This window comes from Trachurus trachurus, assembly GCF_905171665.1.
Source record: "Trachurus trachurus genome assembly, chromosome: 17".
NCBI lineage: Eukaryota > Metazoa > Chordata > Actinopteri > Carangiformes > Carangidae > Trachurus > Trachurus trachurus.
In genome coordinates, this window is record NC_139900.1 from 28725495 (window position 1) to 28749852 (window position 24358).

General features: G+C 44.2%; 1 protein-coding gene across 2 annotated transcripts in view; it reads right to left on the bottom strand.

The window, feature by feature from the left end:
- Window positions 1-22865, bottom strand: part of dab1b (DAB adaptor protein 1b) — a 49033-nt gene extending 26168 nt beyond the window's left edge. The window contains exons 1-3 of one of the 2 annotated variants that reach the window (XM_083991223.1): window positions 22580-22865; window positions 984-1198; window positions 565-861 (exon numbers count right to left, since the gene is read on the bottom strand). In XM_083991223.1, the coding sequence (XP_083847349.1) occupies window positions 565-634 (70 nt within the window). In that variant the 5' untranslated portion in view covers window positions 635-861; window positions 984-1198; window positions 22580-22865. Of the gene's footprint in view, window positions 1-564; window positions 1199-22579 lie in introns of both variants that reach the window. The other variant, XM_083991222.1, reaches the window with a different exon arrangement.
- Window positions 22866-24358: the final 1493 nt, after the last annotated feature.

The following is a 24358-nucleotide window of genomic DNA, read 5'->3' on the forward strand; positions in this document are numbered from 1 at the left end:
AAAGCATCCTCTTCTTACGCACTTTCTTCCCACTCCTTGTGATTTTTTACTCATTCTGCCTCTCCGTCTCCTCTTCTTCGCTCCTCTCAGCCAATTCAATCCCATTTCAATCTCCCGGTGAACGTTGGGAGAATGCCTCTTCCTATTACATCACTTATGCTGTTCATCAAAGCGACATGGTGTGAATTACCCTGTCCATGACACCTAAATCATGGCACTACCAAACCCCGGGGCTACGAGGACGGAGTAGCTTGTTACTACATCTGGATCCCCGGGACGAGACGGGGAGCCTCTCGACGGCCGGGCTCTCCTGAGCCAAGCTCCCAGCATTATTCCGCTCCATCCAAACCTGGCTTTAAGTTATGTTCACTGCCTGCCAAACATGAGAACGCTGCCGTTTCTCCATTTTTTACTCTTCATGTTACTACTTGTCTGTGCAGCACTGTTCCCTCAACATACAGTATAGTATAACAAATTACACATGCACTGTGATCTGATGTTTTACACAGATCTACATACAGAATTATTGTTGTAAAGAGATTTGGTAAGTAGACTCACACGTACCTTTGATCCTCCTAGACTCCCTTCGCTGGCTGGTTTTGACACCCGGCTGGAGCTCGGCCTCTGCTGACATCCTCCACTGCTGAGTCCCTGGTCCTGCTCACAGCGGATCCACCATGGGTTAGCAGCACACTTAGCTAATCCTCGCACACCTCCCCGTGTCCGATTCCCCCCTCCCCGCTCCCGTTTTCTTTCCCTCACAGTCGCTCTTTGGTGGAGGAAATCTCCTTCGAATCCATGGCGAGACGTCTGGTATTCCTCAGTGAGCGAAGATCCAGCATTGATAGCTACGCTCCTTCACTGTTTGCCCATGGCGTGCGAGTATCGGTAGACAACACATGGAGAGATGATTGAAATGTGAACCGGGCGATCCTCTCGAGAGCAGCGGCTTCAGATCTGAATTGACATCTTCTGGAGTGTACCTGAGTTCTCTCCGTGAAGGTCAAGTATCACATGGTCCGCCGTTGCTCTTTTCTGAGGGTCCACCTATTGGTCAGGTGTAATTCCCCCCAGGGGAGACTGCAACATTGATTGAATCAAATATTGTTCTTCAGAGTAGGTCAGGAGTGGATATTATTCTTTGGTAGAGCACTTCAGATGCAGTCCGACAGCCCATCACAGTCACTTGCTCCGAGCGCTGCAAGGCAAGAAGACAGGGATGACATTTAATGTTACCCCCAGAGGCGCTTTGAGCATTAAAATGACAAACACATACCCCTTGATCACTCATTACAACATTCATTTAACATACAGAATGGCAGGCACCAATTTAACAGATCAACAAAGATGTTATTATCTCTTCTGGATCATCAATCCTTAATGAGAAGCGGAGAAGACGCTCGCTGTTCAGCGCCCACCCTTGAAGGAGACCTGTGGCGAAATATTTGACGCTCAATGTTTTATGCTCCGCTTGTGAGTAAATATGGGACGTTTAAGCATAACCGGTGCTTCTGTGCATGCAAAGCAAAGCAAAAAATCTTCAGAAGATGGATTGTTAACGCTGCCAGCTCAGGCCGACAGCCCGGGAGGAGGGAGGAGCAGGAAGCCATGAATGACGGGCAGTTTCAAAAAGCAAACTGTGGTGGGAATCCTGGCACAGCCGTCTAGAAACTAGAGCCCCCCCACATTGTTCTTTAATGCCCTTGAAACATCTACTGCTAACACGGGGGCCATGCCAAACTGGCACAGTGGCTGGCACCGCTTCTGTTGGCATGGCGACGGCCCATTGTTGGAGAAAGAGGCCTTCAGCCCGCCGTGGCCTGAAAAGAGCCGCTGCACACACATTATCCTATGTGACATTGTATGACATTGTGAGTGTGTATAATGAGAGTGAACAGATGAGTGATGTTGTTTAAAATGTATTTTTAGACACAAACAAACAAACAAACAGAGAAGAAATCTCAGGTTTTGGTCTTGGCTCTCCGTGTTTATTTGCTTGTTAATGCCTGAATCCAGACAAACATCACCTGCAGCTAGCTTACAGCATACACACCGCCACTGTGTGTGTGTGTGTGTGTGTGTGACAGTTCAGTTGTGTTAGCTCAGACCTCACTACAAACCACTGTTCTTTCTATGTTTCTTCCAGTTTCTTGCAATTTAGCAGAAGCATGAAATCCTTTTGCTGGAATTTGAACATTCTTATAACTCCCTCCTTCAAATACAACTGCACCGCCTCAAAAATTCACTTCTCATTCACATTCATTTCACATTCAGTACTACATAAGTCTGTGGTTTGGTCTCATATCATTACACAGACCTTTGGGGTGGGAAACAGAAATCAAACAGTATTAAGCCCAGAATGATACAAAGCTGAAAGCAATGTTCAAATACAAATTACACATATTGTGACTGAGGCTACAAAATGAGCTACAGTACATGGCTAGAAATCACCAGAGCAGAGGTCTTCAACAGGGGGTCCGCGGAGGTGCTGAAGGGGGGTCGTGGACTTTTCCATTGATTAGACAATGTTTTATATCAATGTTTCAAATAAAAACATCAATTTGAATAGCTGGTCTGCATGATTACATGCAGTTGACAGGCATTGTTGATATTGGCATTGGCATCAGGTGTGTTTATAAATGGCAGAGGGACGGCCCCCTACTCACTGTAGCTTGTACACGTTTAGAAAAAACATGAATAAACCTGTGTATTATTTGAATAGCTTGGGGTGAATTCCAGTTCTCCCCTTAGCCCTAGCCCTTGGCCCTAACCCTTCGTTTTGCGCGTCCACGTGAAGTGGTAGGGGTGTCCCAATTCTGGTTCAGACGAGGGTTAGGGTGAAGGGGTAGGGCTATCTCGCCCTCGAAACTGAGATTTTTCAGGGGCACACTACAAACCGAGGGCTATGGCAAGTTTCCCAGGATGCATCTTGCAGCAACCGGCAGCTGTTTTATTTCTCACTGTAGCGCTGTTATTACGTCATTTTGTTAAGTTTTAATATTTTTTCATGCGAGAAAGTAGCTGTTTAGATCCCCAATGTGCGGTCGGTTTATCCACATGAGGCTGTTTAGACGTTTGCTCCTATGTTTTTCGGAGAAGTGAAGCTCCACGGTGGAGCCTCCACCTGTGGAGCAGATCAACGGCTCGTCACGGAGACACCACCCCGTCCGGAGAGCTTGTCAGCCGGCCAACTTCCCGACGTCATCCCGGTAGAAAAGACGATCGCTAAATTAACTTACCCGCAGGTTTTTAAAGCTTTATCGCCGGGTAGTTACATTCTTTTTAGGAGATAAATGCTCGTCTCATTGATGAAATGTAACAATTGTGGCAGTCGCATTCATTTGTTTGAATTAAAAGTGAAGCTTCATGTGTGTATTGGACACAGGAGCAGCACTGCCTGGGAGCTCTGTAGCCTACGTACAGAAATCACCACATTTACATCAAATGTTTTACAATGAACCGATCATCATTCATTAAAGTTTTATTTTATTTTATTAAGTTAACGTGGTTTTGAATAGAGGATTTGTGGCAAAAGCTCGTCACGTCTGCTTATGTGAAAGCCAGCAGAGACGACTGATGACGTATGTGATTGTTGAAGTGGTGTCCCAATTGGTAGGGGTTGACTTTCAACCCTACCCCTTGTAGCTCCGTTTCAAGGGCAAGGGTTAAGGGCTAGGGGTAGGGATAGGGATGAAAAATATAATTGGAATTGGGCATTATGCACAACAAGCTATGTTTATACATGGTAGCCTACTGGGCCCAGTTTAATACAATACACATTTTCTTCAATAAGGTAGGGGTCCCTGCTTCATCCCTACGTCAGTTTGGGGGTCCTTGGCCTGAAAAACATTGAAGACCTCTGCACTAGAGGGAAGTGAGAAAATATGTGGGTGAAAGGATCCTTTCACTTAGACATTTTTCAACATGCAGAGCTACATCTGCCTCCTGCAGACTGGTCCTTCAACCCTCCCGTTACTCCAAAATGAGCTGCGATGTTGAGACACATTTCATTTCCTTTCCTTGAACAACAGGTCACCTCATCACCTCCGGTTCCCCTTGTGCAAGGCTGTCTAGACCATGTGTCACCCTTCATGTGCGCTTATGAAGTAGATAATGACACCCGGGTCCAGGCGAAGGGGAAATCTCCCCATAAGTATGTCTCAGACAGAGCCATAAAGTGTCAGCGACGGCAGAGGTATTTTCCATGTCACAAAGAACCTTATCAGAATGTAATTTTCATTACCAACGAGGGAGATATGCCTCATTGTATTAGACGGAAGAGCGATTTAATGTGATGTACGGCTGCTTTTCAAAACCAATGCTATCTAGGTCACCCAGACTCCCCAATCTGCTCCGTGTTTTAACAGCTCCCAGTGTCTCTTATGATTTGGGTCAGAGTTAAAGAGCATCACTCGTTTCTCTAGCTACTCTCAACTGTTAGAGAATGTCAAAAAGCCCTTAACAAAAGCCACACTTTATTTATTAATTTGTTCATTTTAGTACTACCTCTCTCAAGTGCAAAGGAAAAACTTCCTCGAGGGAAGTCAGTGTGATTTCTGCTTGCATTTCTTTATTTCCCTCCGTCAGGCCGCCTCTTTTCTTTGTCTCTGTCTGCCTGAATTTCACAAATCATCTGTGGAGATGTTTGTTTCCTGCATGAGTTTTTACCCCATAACTGCATTATTGAACAAAAAACGGGCATGCTGTGAGAAAAAACCTGATGTATGGCAACTCTCTCTTCCTTGACATTAAGCACATCAATCATGCAAGCCATTGATTTTTCAGGAGAGGAGTCTGAGTGTGTACCTTCGCAAGGTGAACTAGACCCCCTAGGCAATATGCAGGTACATATATCTTGTCATACGGCTTTGGTGCACTGGGATCAGATGTGAATCTGAATCCTTCTCATGAGAGGAAGCAGTTCTTTCTGTGTCACAGAGCTGTCTATAACCTTTAGTGTGTTTAAGTTCAGGTCAATCACAACAGTTTGCACGCATCACACATTGGTATCACAATCAACAAGACTAGGCTGAGACCTAGTATATGCTTGGACTGCGTGATGGGCTATTTGCATTCTGCCTGGTGTCAGCAGGTTTCAGGCCTGTATCTGTTTGGTTCTCTGCGACTCTCTGTGCTCAGGGATACAGTATTTTAATAAGGGTTGAATTCCCAAAAAAGCTGTTCTCATTTACATGTTTTTCTGTTTATGTTGTCAGGCAACGGGATTAAGTCTGAAATAGTGACCGAAATGCCGCTAATTAAGACTAAATGCTGACCAGCAATCACTTCTCCAAGCCTGATTTTATTACCACAGCATCGACTGACAAAATCACTAGTCACATAGGCCTAAGGCAACAACTGTGCTGTGATTTCAGCCATATTACTTAAAATAAAAAATGATAATTAAGAGAGAAAATTATTAGATGGAATGTAAAGGGGAACTATGCAAGTCTGGTCACTTTTCCGCTTTTTTACTAACCCTCCTCCTGGCCATGTGCATTTGTTTTCAATGAAGCCAGTGAGAGGGCAATCCATGGAGTGGTGTATAACTTTATCCACCGCTATATCATATGCGTTTTACAGTGTGTATATTTGTGTAGTCTTATCTGTCATAAACAAGAGATTACAGATTATGGGGCGTGTTTGTGACATGGCGCCGCTGAGACGGGATCTGGGACACCGGGTCAGCGGCGTTGATCTTGCAGGTTTGGTTTGTGGCCAAGAGACGCTACGTGGAAGGCAGAGAGCTTCTATTCTCCCTGTAGCACGTTATTTAATAATCACAATTACTCCAAAGCTGTTTAGTTAAGGTAAACATCTAGCATACAGTAGTTCCTCTATAAATCAGCTGCCATGCGGTCAACACAAAGATGTGTGTTGAGGGGAAACCTGACTTTATGCTCACACAGTAACAAGGGGGATTCTTTTGGGGAAACCCAGTTTATCCAAAAAAAATGCAAGAGTTGTTGTTATTATCATTTCAAAAGAATAATGAATAGTGTGGAAACCCCACCTGCCTGACTGATTAATGGTGGAACTCCATCACTCAGTCAGTCAGTGACATATGCACTGGCTACTGCTGTTGGGGTCCGGCCAAAAAAAAACTAATAACTACATACAGTCAGATACAGTGTTGTTAAAACTAGAACAAAAAATACTACCATGACAATACCATGACAACACAATAACAACACACGATTTGAAACTGGAATGGAGGAAGCAGAGATATATAATTATCAAATTAATGCGTACACAATACAATAAGGAACTTGTTTTCTTTGAAATAAAAACTATGATTTAGAATTGGATTTATATTACAGGGAAACAAAAGGCTGTAATCTCCAGCAATTATATTGAGTTCTCGCTCTCTATGGAAGAAAATGAATCATTAAGTGTGATCAGATTTTCAGTCATGTTTACCGTCTCTGAGATATAATGGGCAATCACTGAACCAGTGTTGAAATCAGATCATTCTTGAGATTTTTTAAAGCTCCAGCATTCCAGTAAGTAACGTTTCCTCCTGAGACTGGTGTTTAATAGACTGCACAATCAACCTCACATTGTGAGACAAGCCTCCTGCATCCTGCTGCCGATGAGTAACAAAGGTTGAACAGCCATCTATCACTGGATATGGCCAATTACACCTCCATTCACTGCGGTCCCGACGGAAGGCGCAGTCTGTGCTCTCCAGCTTGTGATTGCTGAGGAACAGGGACGGCCCCGTCCCCGGACCATCATCGTCTCTTCCTGGCCAAGGCCGGCATGGCCCGGGGCCGGCCCAACGTTTGTTCGACAGACTGGCTTTGGCACCTTGCGCTGGTCATCTTTGTTACGAAATTCCCCCCAGCTTATGGAGTGGGACACAACTGTCACAACCTGGTCTAGCAAAGCTCCTCTAAATAGCCCTGCTGTGTTACCTTGTGTCACCTATGGCAGCGTGGGCCACCAGCTACTGCTACAACCTGTCCAGGCCTTTAATCTCTGTTGTTGTCAAATGTTATATTTTTCCGGGGGTTAGGCCTTTTTTCTTTTTTTTTTTCTTTTTTCCATCAGCTCTTATCGCAGCTGCAGAATCAACAACCAGGTCGTCTCATGTGGCCTTACAAGTGGCTGATAGCCTTTAAATCTAAGATAAGGTTAATTTGCTTTTGTTGGACTAATTAGATTTCTGACGAGCTAGTGATTGACTGACATAAGGGTCTTTGGGGTGATGCTGGAAACTATTAACACTTGTGACCATATGATTCAGTGGGTTAATCATGTTCCACAGTCACGCCAAGCTGTACAGCAACAAGACTGACTGTTAACATGCACATGCTAAACTGGACAGGTTGACTTTGTTTCCTGCAGATATTATAGTTACCATATTCATTATATTAGTTTAGCATGTTAGCATGTTAACATTAACTATTAAGTACTTAAAGCAGAAGTAAGCGGAATATTTGTGTGAATATAAGTCTTAAATAGACTTCCTACAGCAATCACTTATATAGAGTGTTTGGTCTGAAACACGGGTCTGTCAGTCACTCTGCTCTGCTGTAAGCCGAGGAGAAAACTTTCCTTGTATCCTACAACCTTTATCCAATGAGGAGAGAGAACGACATAAAGGGGCGGTCCTCTCTGTGTGTGCAGCCAAGGGATGCACGTGAATGTGGTGACGTAGGGACGAGGGCGGGGACTGCATACTCCATCTGCTGACAGGAAGTTAGCCAAAACCACCGGATCGCTTAATTCTGCTTTAACTCAAAGCACAATTGACCTATGGCTAAGCCACGCCCCCAAACGCGATGAGCCAATCACAGTGCGCATAGCTAGCCCATACACTCGGACATTCTTGGCTTCCACGTCCATTGAAATGCATTGCAGTTAGTCAGTTTTCATTAGTTTTTATATGTTTTTTCTTGACATTTTAAGTTTAAAACGGTCAAACGGTGTGCATGGGGTACATGCAACTCCGACACTAGGTATCCCGAGAGGCTGGGCGACGGGGTGGATTTTTTTTTACCTTTTCCCAAGCCACATCTCAACCGAGAGAAGTGTCTGCTCTGGATAAAGTTATGCGGTAGACCACAACACCAACTAAACGTGGATAAAATTAACAAGGATGTCTACATCTGTTCTAAGTTAAGTCAACAACGTAGGCTATTTGAGGCAACATATTGTCAGAGATGTTTAGATGTTAGCCAGTATCACAACTAAGCATAAAGCCCGCTAGCTTAATGCTAACGTATAATGTAAAACTCTATAGACAGGCTAACAGAAATTAGCCCGTCGCTATCGGCGTTTCGCAGCAACCAACAGCCATAGCAGTAAAGCTAAGTGAAGTTTTGGTGACTTTGAGATGATATTTAATCTCTCTGTCTCCAAAAATCCTCAATTGCCTCCTGTGAAATGTCTCCTACTGTGACAGCTGCCATAGCGTCTGCCACCGAATGTTGACTGTTTGTCCGAGTGAGTGGAGGGGGCGGGGCTTAGCCATAGGTCAATTGAGGCTGATGAATTCTGCAGATATTTAGTAACAAACCAAAACACTGGACAAATTGAACTTCTGACCTGAGTGTTAAACCGGTGGTAACCAGTCTGTGAGCAGTGAAGGTGTTGTAAGTGGGTCAATGAACCTTTTCCAAAACTGTGCTATGTTGGTTTTTTTTTTTTTTTAACTAAATTATCACCATGATAAGCCAGTGATAGGAGTTTTTCAGTGTCTCCAGTTGGACCACAGTCTCTACCTGTTCACAATCTCAGGCTGATCATGACCAAGTATCAGAATGGAGAGCTGGTTAGAAACAGGAAGAATTAAAAGGAAAGTGGCTCCAGAGAGAGATGGTGAATCTACAACTGATCTCTTCCCTGTCAAAATAAAATAAAATCCAGCTTCCCAGATTGTCATGTGGGCCATGAGTAAGAAACGATTGGGAACTGATCTTCATGGTGCTCATAAAGGAAGTCTGGAGATCAGCAGCAGATTTCTTGGACCAGTAGGATCACTAGGATTCATCCTCTCATGAACAAGAATGTCAACACAAAAAGTCACGGCAGTCTATTTGACAGCTGTAGAGATATTTCAGCCTGGACTAGCTACAGTCAGCAGCTTTACTCTGCAGGCGCTGCTAAAAAAAACAAAGGATTTTAGGAGAATTCAGACAAAAGAGGACGTTCTTAGGATGCTCGGTGATGAAACTGAGCTAATTACCAGGCTTTCTTTTAGCATGTGCAAATGTGAATAACATTAACATAAAACAGGAGCAGCAGAAATGCCGACAACTACACTATATTAACATAGTGCTGCAAACTCAACCATTCCTTTTGATTTCTGCAAGGATTTATTCCAAGGCAGAGCTGAAATATGGTAGCCAAGGAAGAGAAGACCCTCTCTCCTTTCTTCTCCTCTTTTCTCTGCCTTCCTGGCCTTCCAGGGGGAACTGATAGCCTCTGAGCTCAGGCTGTTCAGCCACGGCCCATTAGTTCACCTCATTCTGACAAGATGGAGGGCCTCTGCCGATGGAACAGTCAAGTGTGCAAACGGGGAGGAGGGAGGAAGAAAAATACATACAAAAAAAAATTCAGTTTGGGCATTTGAAGCGCTCTCATTTACTTTCTGGGGGGAAAAGGGAGGCCTCATTGCTTCAGGTTCAGCAGCTACAGCTGGTAAACTAAATAAGCGTTGCCACACAGTTGCTTTGCTGTGCAGATTTATGTCAGTAAAGGCCTCGGAGCTGTGCACTCGCTTAGGCGTGGCTCCAGCATGGCCGGGCATGGCAAGTGAGAGGGCAGTGAGGAGCTGCCCTCTGATCTGCTCCTGCATTATCATTTCTACCAGCTCAGCTGCAGGATAACTGGACCCAATTTAGACGGAAGACGAGCGAGAAAGGAGGGGTGTGTGTGTGTGTGGGGGGGGGGAGTAAGGAGGAGTAAGGGGGGGGTCTCTTCAAGTCTGAGATACATGACATAAATGAACAAACACACTGGCGCTCACACAGTGGAGGTCTCAAGATGCAAATATTAATGGGGTTTATTTTGAAAGTTTGCATTTCCTAGGCGGCTGCTGCCTGTCTGACAGACGTATTCAGGCTAATAAAGTGTCACTACATCCCCATGGTGACAGTAAACAATAGCATGAAAACAAGATGAGCTATGTTTCCTGTTTTACTCATCTAATTCCCCCCACCAGAACACACACCAAGGTCTGGGAACCGGTGCAGGACTCCTGGACCTCTCTCAGAACACTTAATTGGTGGATGTGGCTCTCCAAAACGACTCGTCTGATTGTCGCTCTGTGCCTTCCCCGACCAGTCTTTAATCCACTGTTGATTTGGTTTGTTGTTTGTGCTGTGTCTCAGTGTCTGAACAGTGTGTTAAAACAGCCTATTTACCACATTCAGCTGGGAGAGAGAGGGAACTGGGCCTGGCTCCAGGAGGCCTGGATCAACACCATGTTGCCTCACAGCCAGTCTTCTCTTCCTTCTGTCTTTTTTCCTCTCTTTTTGATTTGCTTTATATTTTTTTCAGTTTTAATCTCTGCAGCCTTTTATTAACTCTTGCATTTCTATCTTCATTTCTCTGTTGCGTGTGTTTTTCTCTACCTCCCAGCCCTGTCCTCCTCTGCCCTCCTTTCCCTTTGTCTCCCCTCTCTTCCAACATAATGCCTGTTTGTGAAAAGAGGTTGAAGCATGTTTTATTTTGCTGCCACCCCCCACCTCTGCTTTCTTTTGTGAGTTACAAAAGGACAGTGGATACCTTGGTTCGGTCATTATTTCATGTAGCGAGTAATTAATGAGACAATTAGGTTTTTTTCCTCCCTTTGTGTTCTCTTTGAACTAAATAAATAGCCATAAGGTGTCCTCTTTAATTGCACATGGGTCATGGATATAATTAAGATAACGCGTGAAGCCTCTTTATGAAACTTGACTGTGAATAAATGTTTCACAGTCTGTTGTTCTGAATGCATTCATGTCGTAAAAGACACAAATATGATTCAGCAGCGTTGTGGACTGGCAACATGACTATCAAACACAACAAAGATCCAGTCTAGCTGAGATTAAAAAAAAAAAAAAAGTTGCCATGATCAAAAACCACTGAGCACAAAAACATTAGCTCCAGTCTGCGAGACAGCATTAATGAAGCTGAGGGGGAAGCACCTAACAGGCATCTCCAAACCTTTCTGTTTTTCTACTTGCTGTTACACCGGCTTATTGATGTTGTCACGTGTGCGACACACCGCACGCACACAGTGTCGGGGCGTAGTTACACTTAATGTAAATGAAAAGGCAGTGTGACATGTTTCGGATTGACTGAGGTAAAACTGAGGGACTGCATGAAAATGACTACACCAGGAGAAGATAGTGTGTTATATTTATTCATTTATGCAGTAAGTATAGACTTTGATGGCTTTTGAATTGTTCTCGCCTCCTTACCTCAGATTTATTTTTCGGCTCAGCCTCCCTGTGTCTGCTGTATTTACTCACTGGTAACTATTTGGTTTCAAGTGGCAGGGATTTTTAGTAAACACACGACTCTGTGTTTGACATAATGTGCAATTTAGCAGATATTGTAAAAAAAAAAATATATATTTAACAGATGTCAAGATTTTTTTTACCTGCAATAGCTGTTTTTTGTTGTTGTTTTTTGCCACTTAGACCGTCACAGACACACACTGGGAATCACATTTGAATCTGATATAGTGAGGTTGATTGTGATAAGCTGCTATAAGCATCCATCTTTTTTTATATATTGCATTAAATGATCCTCTTCTCTGCACTTTCATTTGCACAGCTTTTCCCCATCTATGAAACTACTTTCGAAAATTCCTTTATTTGGTTTGGGTTTTCTTCTCGACTGTGGCATCTGGCGGGAAGAGAGTCTGACATCACACACACACACATACATACACAAAGCAAAGTTAGCATGTTCAATACTTCCTGCTGTGGAAACGCAGATGGATTGTTTGGTTTGTTCTCTCAACTCTGCTAGTTTCTTGCAGGCAGCTGTAGGAGCTATTCAGAGCAAAGGAAGAAAGTTACACTCCACTACTACTGCAGCGTCTCTGCTGCAGATATCATCATCTCAACAAAGTAACTATTTCTTCTTTTCTCTGGAGTCCACCTTTGTTGTAGCTTTACTTCTCCCACTGTAAAGTAACAAGTCCCTCATAAAACAGTATTTTAAAAAGGATCTTACACAACCAACACACAACACACACACACACGCTATTCCCTGACTACAGTACAATATGTGGGGGTGTAATTAGTGAATCTCCCACCACACCTCAACGTCTCTCATTAATCTCACATGAGTGATTAGGCTGCTGCGACGTATGGAACCACGGGAGGTGTGAAACTGGGTGTGAAACTGTTGTCATCTCATATGTTACCGTACTCTGGAGACTGGGAGGATTAAACCATGCCAGGCACAGCCCATTGGCAGCTAATCATGCCGCTAATGATAAGTGAAATATTCGACTGCCTCTCATTACAATGGCATCGCAAGGTCAAGATCTCGCACAGATCGCGAACACACGCGAGCGGTGGTGCAGCTGTTGTGTCTCTCCGAGGAGCTGCCTCTTCGCTTGTTTGTGTTGTTTTGTATAAACCCAAAGCGGAGGCCGGGTTATGAGCCGAGTGAAGCCTTCTGAATATGACACTTGACGGCTGATTAGAGCAAAAACATCAGGGTGGTCTCCGACTGCGATGCTCTGATGAGAAGTGATCTAAAGGGTCTCATCACAAGACGTCCTGCTGACCGATGGTGCTGCGCCAGATGCTTGTCGCTCAGCTCTGCACATCAGACACACCAGATCTGTTACCTGCAGGCGCCTTTTTCATTTAAAAAAAGGCACAAAGTTCCAAAGTAGAACAAGCGCAATTAGGTCAGGAAAATCAAATGTCATCATCCGTTTACAGTGATACATTCACCCTACATCTTCCCTTACATGTCAGATTCTATAGCTCAGCTGATGGTCGTGGAGATAAATATAGGCTTCTCTTCCCCTAATTGTAATGACATGAATAAATGAGGGAGAATAATGATGCATTAACAAGCCAAATCCAGAAATGTACAGTTTCCTCAGTGGAGGTCAGTCCAAGGGTCAGCTCCCTTTAGAGCAGCTTGTGACTCAGGGACAAGGCCGGGCCGTCTTCAGAGGACCCCAGGGCTCCGGGTTCACTCTTCAGCATAATAAGGCTGTTATTATTTCATACACCTGTATCGTTGCTCTCAAGGCCTCTGGTTTTAATATAGTGTTATCACAGTGTATGTTGCGTGCACGCGTTGCTTATTCTTTAATACAGTTATTACTCACTCAACTTATTTTTGCCTCAGGGTTCACAGCCAGGTTAATCCAGCTCTGCATGCTCAGAATTCATTTTTTTCTCTCTCTTTGATTCATTTTCTACATAAGCGACTGATCATTTCTACCCTTCCAAGAAATAAGTGGGTTACAACTCTATTCCCATTTAGTGGGTGTTTAGATCATGAACAAAGCTGCTTCAGGTGGATGTTGCAGGGGAACAAATAAAACACATGGTCAGAGAATACACAGAAGGATGTACATGACATAATAAGAAATGTAACTCAGTGTTTTTCTCAAAATATTATTTTGTGTTCCTAATCAACAGTGTATTTAAAGTTTTCCATTATTTAGCTTATAGTTTTGGGAAACATGGATATTGTCAGATGAAGTTTGGCATATGAGGCTGTGAAACATTTTTGATCACAACAAAGGCAATAGTGCTCCACAGGATCATTTCATACTATATATTAGGGCTGAAATTAGCAGCAAAAAGATTTGCTCCGTAGGTGGGTCTAGGAACGAGCCATAGGAACTTTTTGAGTCTCGAACACCGTTTGTGTTCACCAATCACAGCGCTCTATCTGTTTAGAGAGTCGTTGGGCGGGCTTAACGCGATGACGACATACATTTTAATTGGCTTGTCAGGCTAACGTCATCCTGCTCTTTGCTCTGATTGGTCGTAGCGCTACCCTATTGGTGCAGAGGCAGTTTGAAAGACAGCCTTCATCCCGCCCCCTGGATTGAGCCGAGGTCTATCGGTCATTGCCAGACTAGACATTTTAATGATATAGTTTGGCTTGTCAGGCTAGGCTGAAATATTAATCCAAACATTATGGAAATTGCAATATGGTCAAATATATACTGTATGTCCAAATCGCATGAGCTGCAATTTGTTTTTTGACAAAGACTATACAGATGAAGCACTGTGGTGCTCCACAGACACCGTAGTCTATCAATCATGTTCTTCAGATGGACAGGAACATCCCAGTTTGGTAAAAGACCCAACAGAACTCACATCATCGACATTTTAATGATTAGAAATTAAATGCAAAAATCACCACCTCACCACTAAAATCTACTTTTCTACTCTTTTCTACTATCTTTACAGAGGGATGATAAACGTTCCCTCCTCCTACTCGTCATCCTCCATGTTGGCTCCAGTACTGACAGTGACGACCTCCAGGCTCCATCCAATTCATTATACTCTCAGTAACCAGTTTATCTGTCACACAAAGCCCAGGTTATTGCGCTCTAACACAACAGTTCTGTGCTGAATCCCACCTACAGGAAGGTTGTCGTGTTGACTCAACTTCATAGTCATCGTTTAGGATGTAGTTTGTCGAGTTGAGTTGAGTTGTGTTACGCTGACGATTGCTTCTTTTACATCAGTGAAGGTTGACTCGGGGTGAATACCATTCCAGAGAACCATAAAGTTAAATCGACACCCTCTGAGCAGTTCCATTAGCAGGAGTCTTGGTTGCGTAATAAAGTTTTGCCGTCATTTAACATTTGATTACTCACATCTGTAAAAGATCGAAACGCAGGAGGGGGGTGTGTACGCTGTGCTCAGTGAGGGAAAAACATGAATCAGGGGATGTGAAATCACATGAGAATTGAGCCTGATAGCTCCTCTAGGCTGAACTAAACATCTCAATTACCTCCAGGGGGTTGAAAAAGCACTGCGGTAAGGAGATGTGGCAGATACAATATTTAAATTGACTGTCAGTGGAAGAAAAACCTTGCTAAGCCTATATTTGATTACATATTTTATACAACACAAACACAAATGCACGCACAAATGCATCTGAGCTAGGGAAGTGCCTGCTGCTGCCAGCCTGCCTGCCACACCATTCTAACCGTCAGCCACATGGAGCTGCTGTGCTGCCTGTGGGGAATAGGGTTGTGGAAGGGGCCAACGGGATGCAACCGAAGGACCTCGCCACTCAGAGGTGATGAATGCTCTGCTGCGTACGGAGCCTCCTGTAGAGCATCTGTGCGCGCAGATGAATGGGGAGGAGAGTCTGATAAATTGGGTCATACGAACGTAGCGTTTCTGGGTAATGCGGTGAAAATGCTGGAGGAGTAGCAGTTGGATGGCTACACGTGCACGTGCCTACAACTGGGGCAGAGCTGCTCCAACCCGACGTGATTTCCTCTCCTCGGCTCCTCTCTCACACTCCTGGCTTCATTGAAAAGTTACGCTTTTCATTTGCAAAATCAATAAATAAAAACATGCTTTGAGTCTCCATTTCTTGGAGCCACCCGAACAAAACAAGCCACCTATACAGTAATCAAAATGCTTTTAGCATCTGAACAATATTCATTGTTGTTGTTGTTGTTTTAGAGTACGCTTTTTGCTTTTTTCATTTTTGCTCTGATAAAAAAAATCACTGAAAAGAGCACACATTCTAGATGAATGTATGCCTTTAAGTGAATGTTGAAAATTGATATTAGGGGCATATTTTGATGAACATTAATGATTTGTGAATGAATATAGTATATTGCAATAATGTATCTACCATATTTATTTATCAAGAAGACTGAATTTCACTTTAAAACACTCATTGCACTTTTTAATTTGATGTTTTTATCTGAGAGTTCTTAGGTTTTTCTCTTGTTTCTATTTAATTGTGATTATCTGCTGCTCTGCTTCTCATTATCCTGTTCATTGCAGCTTTCTAGGACCACAGTACTCAGTAGTGAATCTTGAATACTGATATCTGACTTGACATTAGCTTGTCATGTTGTCTAATTTAATTATACTGATATGTTTAAAGGTTTATTCCTCGTGCCAAATTTGATGCTGTGAAACACTGCTAACTCTGGGTGTCAGATGTTAGATCTTAAAGAGAGAGAATTAAAAGGCCACTGAAAATGAAAAATAAAAATTTGAACTTGTCTCTTAGTAAAGGTTAAATATGTATGAAAAGTCATTCTGAGAGCTTTTATATCCAAATCCCTCTCTGTTCTAACTTCCTGTTTCATGTTTTTGATGACTCACATGAATTCTTCCAGTCAGACAGGATTTGCAATGACCAGATAAGCTATCCCATCATATAGGCTACTGTAAACGCGCTCTTAGACCTGTTGGCTTGTGGGTCTTGGAAGCTGGCAGGAGTGTTAGCTGAGGTCTAATTTATTAATTTCTCTCTCATCCTCCGAGTCTTGATGTAACAATGCAGCAGAGGGAAACGTGGAGGGAAGCCAGCAGGAGCTCTTTAAAGGTCCCTGTTCTCTAGAAATTCATGATCTCAAAGCCGATTCAATCAAATATGTCTCGATAATTTGATCAAATCCATCTCAGAATGACACCCTGCCCTCAGACCGTGTTCACCTGCCTGTTGTGTCACTGCTCCCTTAAAGGTAAAGTGGCGGCAGTGTAACATACAGTCCACTGGCAGCGCTGATATCACATTATACTGACCTTTAAAAACACTGTCACTCATTAATGCATATACGTATGACATGGCAGCTGACATGCATGGACAGCAGTGTGTGGGCAGCATGTGCATACGCCACATCATGTCACATCACATCAGACATATGGAGTCTGGTGTGTTCATTGCTGTTCTTCTGTTTAAGACTCTAATCTAATTGAATTCATTTCAGGCTGGGGGAACGGCGAGATGTGGTGGTGGGGGCACACGATGAGGCGAGGGGGGGGGGCTTTACCTTGGCAAAGATAAGAAGACAAACTAGATTTGAGGGCGGATAGATCTTGTCGGCAGCACACGCCGCCTCTTGGCAAGCGAAGCCAAGTCGATATTGAGCGGGGGGCCTTTCTTACCTCCTAAGATTTACAGTATCTGGAGCTCCACAGCCTCATACTTCAGTAGATGGATGAGTATTTCATACGGTGCCAACTGGCGCAAGATGAGTTGAGCTGAAGGTCATTGTGACTCATTTCCAGCTCAGAAGCTGGGTGGCTGGACACAGAGCTGCTAAATCTTTACTACTGACTTGTTTTAATAGTACAAAAGTAGAGGGCTGAGAGTACTGTACAGCGCTGGTGCAGCAGCACACGTGTACATGTACACAGACAGTACACTGCCAAAGACAGTTGAAAGTCCAGTAGTGGGGAGTGGGTGCAGATTGCCATAGAACCTGGAGGCATATGGCAAGGCGCCCCATGCCTCCCAGATAATTGAGTCCTAATGAATCACTGGTTTGGCATGCTACATGTCCCCGGTGATGGCTGGTGTCATTGATGCATTGAAGATGGCCGCTCCTCTGGAAGTGAAGTGGGCAGTGACGGCTGCTCCGGCTCAACGCTGCCGACGCTGCTGGCTTCACACTCGACACTTCACTCGCTCACCAGATGTTACAGGCCAGGGCACAAGGATTACTAGCCACCAAGCTCCACACAATGGAAATAATTGTGTGATGGGCTGGCAATTCACCGCCCCATTTGATTCCACTAATACTGTGTGTTAGTGGCGAGGTCGCCGCCTCGTCGTCAACTCAGCAGGGTCAACGCCACTTGGGACGTGGCTGTGGGAAAACACTTGAAGTCAATGACGCCTGACTGCTGTTTTTTTTTGCAGAACTGGTATGTATATAGGTCTGTAATGAACTGAAGTCCATATGAAATGATGGACACGTTACATCAACAATAAATACTGACCTACTTGTTCCACTTTTCAGACAGTTGATGCATTTCTCACCGTTTTCATTTCAACATGTAATTGAATAATACTAATTGAACAGCATTTTGAAAGGTTTTGACAGAAATAAACCATTTCAATTTCATAATACACTGTTGCAAGATGGAATAATCTTGTTTTCAGACACATTCCTCTTTTTATTCCTATAAAGGTTAATCGTGGTTTAATTTTCACAGTGATATGTTTGAGAGAGATTGATCAATTAACTTTTGAGAGGATTTAGGCCTAGACTTCATCTATCAAGAATAAATAACATTGCCACAATCATTTCATGAGAAGAGGTAAAATCTACTATATATATATATAATTTTTTTCAAATTTATGGGCAACAGTATATAAATTAGACAGAATGTAATGAATTCATATGCCACATAGTATTTGTAACAGATGCAATTTACAGGCTAACTATGAGGTGGGAAGAAAAACAACTAAAACTTAAAGAGATCGTTCACCAAAAATTCAAATTTTCTCATTATCTACTCACCCTCATGTGGACTAAGGGCTGGGAGAAGTTTCAGAGTCCTCCGTGCCTTCTCTGAGTTACAGCGGGGCTCCGTGCAGCACTGCATGTCCATATGACGGTTGCGAACGGAGCTCACTTTTCTTCGTCCAAAAAAGACACACCAAAAAACATCCAAATACCTCCATAGTGCTTGTCTGTAATGTCCCTCTTGTATTGAAGCGCCGACATGAGAAATTGTTCTGAAAAAAATTAAATAAGTCAATGTTTTAAGCTTGTTTGTAGCAGAAGCTCCCAGTGTTGCTCTGCCGGAATCTTGCGTGATTTGCGGAGCCGTGAACTGGGCGTCAGTGCAAATCGCGCGAGATTTGGACGGACCAGGAAGAGCCGTGCTGGGAGCTTCCGCTACAAACAAGCTGAAAATATAGACTTATTTAATTTTTTTCGGAACAATTTCTCATGTTGGGGCTTCAATACAAGAGGGACATTACAGACGAGCTGTGTGGAGGTATTTGGATGGTTTTTGGTGTGTCTTTTTGGACGAAGAAAAGTGAGCTCCGTTCTCAACCGTCATATGGACATGCAGTGCTGCACAGAGCCCCGCTGTAACTCAGAGAAGACACGGAGGACTCTGAAACTTCTCGTGAGGGTGAGTAGATAATTAAATTTGAATTTTGGGTGAACTATCCCTTTAAGCTAAATGTGCAAGATAACATCCACTATGTGGGGCTTATATTCAGTTTTTAAAATGTAGGTTCTCTTTTTGGTCTTGTTTCTGAACCAGGTCCAGACAATATACTGTATACTGGAGAGGAACTGTAATTCTTTTAATAACATTTCCCTATTTCAGGTTTCTGTATTTTGCATAACTGTGAACTTAAATATTGTTTCTGTGAATGACCTTTTTTTTTTTTTTTTTACCAGTGGGATGTTAAACCAATACTTCAACATTTGGAAAAAAAAATATGCCTATACAGTACTTGCTGTCTTGCAGAGACTTAGATGAGAAGATTGATAACAGAATGATGATGTTGCCCTGGATGTGAAGCTGCAGCCAGACTGGAGACAGGGGGGGAAGCAGCTCGCCTGGCACCATCGAAAGCTAATTAATTACCACTTAACATCTTGTTTGTTTAATCTGTGCAAACACCTACGTGTAAAAATAACATGTGCTGGACATATTTCGTAGCCGGGGTCTGTTTTGAAAGAGCCAGCGAAGTCATCGCAAAGAAAGAAATGTGGCACCCCAAAACCTGCAGATTGTCTTTTTTTTTTTTTTTTACATCTTGGGTTTTGTGAGGATCTTCTCATCTAACACTCTGCAAGAAAGCAAATGTATTTCCCCACATGTCAAACTACTGCTTTAAACTTCCCGTCGGGGAGATCTGAGTTCCTTTTCTTGAGCTACTCTCGTGGCTTGTAGTTTGAGTCTTCGCTGCCGGCGCATTTAGTTGCCACAACCCTCCCGTTGCACTCTCAACTTCAGATGCACCTGTCATGTTGATTACATCCCCAGTGGAGTATGTGCATCATTCAGCATCCTGCTATGCACCAACTATCTGAACAATCTGCCCCTTTTTATATGTGTTCAACTGAGGTAAATCAAGGATCACCTCTGGCCTGCCTCTGCCCGGGGGTGGGGGCGCGTCTTCATTAATGAACGGACTGGATGTGATAAGGCCATGGGCGAAACGAGAACTTGCAAGACACAATCTTGCGAGCTCATTAAAACTACTTTTATAAAAGATTCAGGCCACTCCAGCAATCATGTGTCTAATGTGGAGATGCTACGTTAATGTGGTGTAACCCCCCCTGTTCGTTAGATGCATTATCTCAGAGCACTCGGGAAATCTTAAGGGAGTTCAAGTTGAGGTGATGCCACTGCGATATGAGGAGAAACAACAAACGTGATAACGCAGCAGGCTTTCAGCAAGACAAAAGGCAGGAAGCAACACTACGGCAAGTGGGTGAGACAACTCAGAGGAATTTGAAAGGAGTGCAAAAACAACTAGAGCCAAAATTGTTGTCCCTGCGTTGTTGTAATTGCTCGGAGATAGCATGAAAAGGAAATATTCAAACAACGTTCAATATTTTATGATAATTGTAAAAGGGGGAAAAGGCATTATGGCCTTAATCGGATAAGATATACTGTAGCTCCCATATCCACTTGCTGCGTTCGCTGTCAGAAGCTAAATGAAGTGTCTTGATTCCACTGGGAGAAGTCCTTACTGGAGAAGTTAATGCTCTCTAGTGTTCTGTGCAGCTCCATCTTAAGCCCCACAACTCACACTGGGCTGTAGGGAACTGTCTTGGGATGACAACTGGAAATTGTACTGTATGTAGGAGTGTGTGTGAGTGTGAGTGTGTGTGTGTGTGTGTGTGTGTGTGTGTGTGTGTGTGTGTGTGTGTGTGTGTGTGTGTGTGTGTGTGTGTGTGTGTGCACGTGCAACACATGTGTCCTACAATCGAGCCAGTGAGTGCAGCTTAGGATCTGTTGCAGAACATCCTCTGTAAGGAGATTACTAAAGGCAGTTTGGCCGACTGGCAGAAGTCGCCAATGAACTTTGGCACCAATGTCACAACAACACTGTCCCACAAAGACACAACACAAACATGACTTGTGATCATTGGAGCCAACATGGATGTAGGTGAGCCATGTTATTTCACCAGCAGCCTCTTTTTATGGCCGTTGGTTTAGCAGCAGCAGCAGCAGCAGCAGCAGCAGCTGAGAAGGCCGTTTCTCCGCGCATGGCCTGCTCTTACATGAGCACTCAAGCAGAAAACACAAGGCACCATGACAGACATATGGTCCAATACTGAATTGTGCATTTGAACTGGTAATATTGGCTCATGTTCAGTTTTACCCTGAGGGGTTCTGGGCTTATAGAGAGGTTCAAACACAGAGAGGAAAGTCCACAAGTAGCCTATCATGAAGGTCTCCTAACAAATGGTCCAACATTGGTATTTTGCAGAGCAAAACTCTTATTTATCTTCTATTTTGTTGTTATTCAGAAGAGATGAAATGACTCATTACCATGAACATCTACAGTGCTGCCTGGTAGTTTAATTGGGTCATTATGGTTACATAGGCTATAGAATTACAAAACAAAAAACACACTATTGAAAGTTTCACAGGAGTGTATTTCAGGCAAAAACAAAGAGAAGAAGAACAGCAAAAAAAACAGGATCACTGACCCCTCCACCATTTCTAATGAGGAAAACCCAAAAATGGGCGCAACCACACACCATGTCGCAGTTTAGACGGCCCCCACGCCCTGATGCTTCCGTCATCCCCACAATCCTACATCTACAATGACCCGTGAACTTGATCCGAGCCCGGCGGACTAGTCTCCAGGCCTATCACAGCGTGAGGCAGACTGGCTGAGCTCTGCCGGTCCGACCGGAGCCGCTGCGCTGCTGCTTCTGCTGCTGCGCGCTCCCATCCACAGGTATCAGCCCACGGAGCGTCTACCGGTTCTACACAGAAATCAATACATGTATCAACATATGCGTCATCATTCACTCATTCACTCAGCATCAGAGCGGCTTCACACGCAGTCGTTTGAAGATGATTTACTGCTGTTGCAGCAGGACATCTCTTCATTTGAATATTTGAGGGGGGGGGCACAGACGTGGGGGAGGAGGGGGAAAAAGGTTTCTCTTATAATTATATCTTCTTTTTTTTCAAATGTCATCTCTTGAAGCAGCATAAACCACAGACTACGTTTCGGTTGGGCATCGAAATCGATCAAGTTCAGAACGAAATGTCCATCCCTCAATTTGTGCGCAATTCAATAATAGGCTATGGGACAGCAGGTTGTTTGACAGGCGACCGGCGTTTGCTCTTAAAAGGACTCCACGTTCAAATCCACCACAGCACCATCGGTGATCTCACTCTCGGGCTCGTTTCTCATCTGATCCGTGTCATTTTCTGTCACATATGTCCGTCTCTTGCCTCAGTCATGCACGGCGGACTGTTCCGCAGCCCATTTTCATTCAGCGGCCAACGCATCCTATGCATACATCTCGACTTGTCGCCTCGCATTTTTAAACAGCTGCTATAGTTTCACACAAGAAAAAAAAAAAAAACACACACACACAGACAGACACACAGGGAGGTAAGACTCCCCGTCAAACACGAAGCTCACAACTGAAGATGCCACTCACCTTTTCTCAGCGGATGCTTTTCTGGAGTGTCCCATTTATGCGTTTTAATCCACATCTGTGTCCCCTTCATCTGAGCGCTCTGTTCCCCCCAGCGCGAGAGAGAGAAAGAGAGAGGCAGAGAGCGTGTTTAAGAAAATCCATTTGTTAATTCCATTTGCCGGACACACAAGGTGAAATCACATTGCCTCTGCTTGTTACATGTTCAATTTTCTTCCATAATTCTAACATCCCATAAAGCTCTATCTTCTTCTTTTTCTCCTCTCTCTCTCTCTCTCTCTCTCTCTCTCTCTCTTCTCTCCAGCACTGAAGTTGCCTGGTTACCCCTGTTTCTCATTCAAGGAGGCTGAAGCGCTGCATACAGCGGCCAATCATAGCAGCAGCCGGAGAGATTAACTATTTCTTGGCTCCACTATTCTAGTTTCAGGCTAAAACGAGCAGAGTGGGCGGGGAAACTGGGCCCCCGGTGACAGAAAAAAAAATTAAAATGCACAGAGAATAATGTAGAGAGAGGGAGGGAGAGGGAGGGGGGATCCGTTGGAGGGAGAATGTGTGTGTGTGGAGGGGGGAGGGGACGGAGGGGATTAAACATTTTCGAAAAAATAAAGGATGGGGGGGGGGGACCAGTTGCCACTTCTCCCAACAACAGAGATGTAAGTGAGTGATCTTCCAGCTGCAGGGTGTTGTGCTGTTCAGTCTCTCCTCCACTGGTCAGTCTTTAAGGAGCACACATCACTCTCATTTGTGAAATCCCCAAAAAGCAATCCATCAGGTTAATTGATTGCCCCCCCCCCACACACCCTCCCCTTTAACCAGCCACCCGTCATGCCGTGCACGCCCCCCTCCCTCCCTCTCTTCTTCCCTCTCCCCCCGTCCCACTCCAGTCGCCTCATCATAGCTCCTATTGATTTCAATTTCCCCCTGCAGCCGGGGTGAAAGGTGTAGGGGAGAGAGCCAGCTTCAATCATTCCTACACGGCACGTGGGGGCATAATGACCCCCCACCTTCACGCTTTGCCAGGGGGGGGGGGGCTACTACATCCAGGTCAAGCCCCCCTCCTCAAACACACACCTATGAGACGGATGGCCTTGGCCTGTGTGTGTGTATAAGCTTCTGCCTGCTCGGCCTGGTGGCTTCAGACAGCCCCCCCATGCAGAAGTGCTGGTGCATTATGGGGGAACAGCGGGAGGTGGTGACAGTGGGACAACAAGCTGTGTGGGACCGTGCACTAGACTGTCTAGGCTTCATTCCAGCAGATAATGCTGAGCGTGAATATTTTTCTTAGGTCTTTTAATGTGAAGCTTTTCCTACATCCCAGCATCGCGGTGGTGAGCTATGACGTCGGTGCTGTCGGATTCAGACAGAGTTCACGTGCCATAAGAAAAGTTATTGAGTTCCTGTTTTTTGTTGTTGTTGTTGTTGTTTTTTTCTTTTTTGTTGTGTTGCTGCTTCCGACTGTGATTGATGTATCGCTGGCTTCACTCCATCCCACAGATTACACATGAAAACAACAGTCCTGGGGTCCCCCCCCCCCTCCCCCACTACCGGACAAGCACTGTGTGTGTCTAAGCGCTACATACACAACTTTACACACACACACACACACACACACACACACACTTAGCGGCTGATTGACGTGTAGCTCTTGGCTGGAGAACAGCTTAATCCCACTGCTTTCACAGATGGACTCAGTCTTTCTCTTTTTGTCTGGTGTTACCAGCAGTGGCAGTGCCATGTTATACATTTACACACACACACACACGCGTACACACACACGCGTGC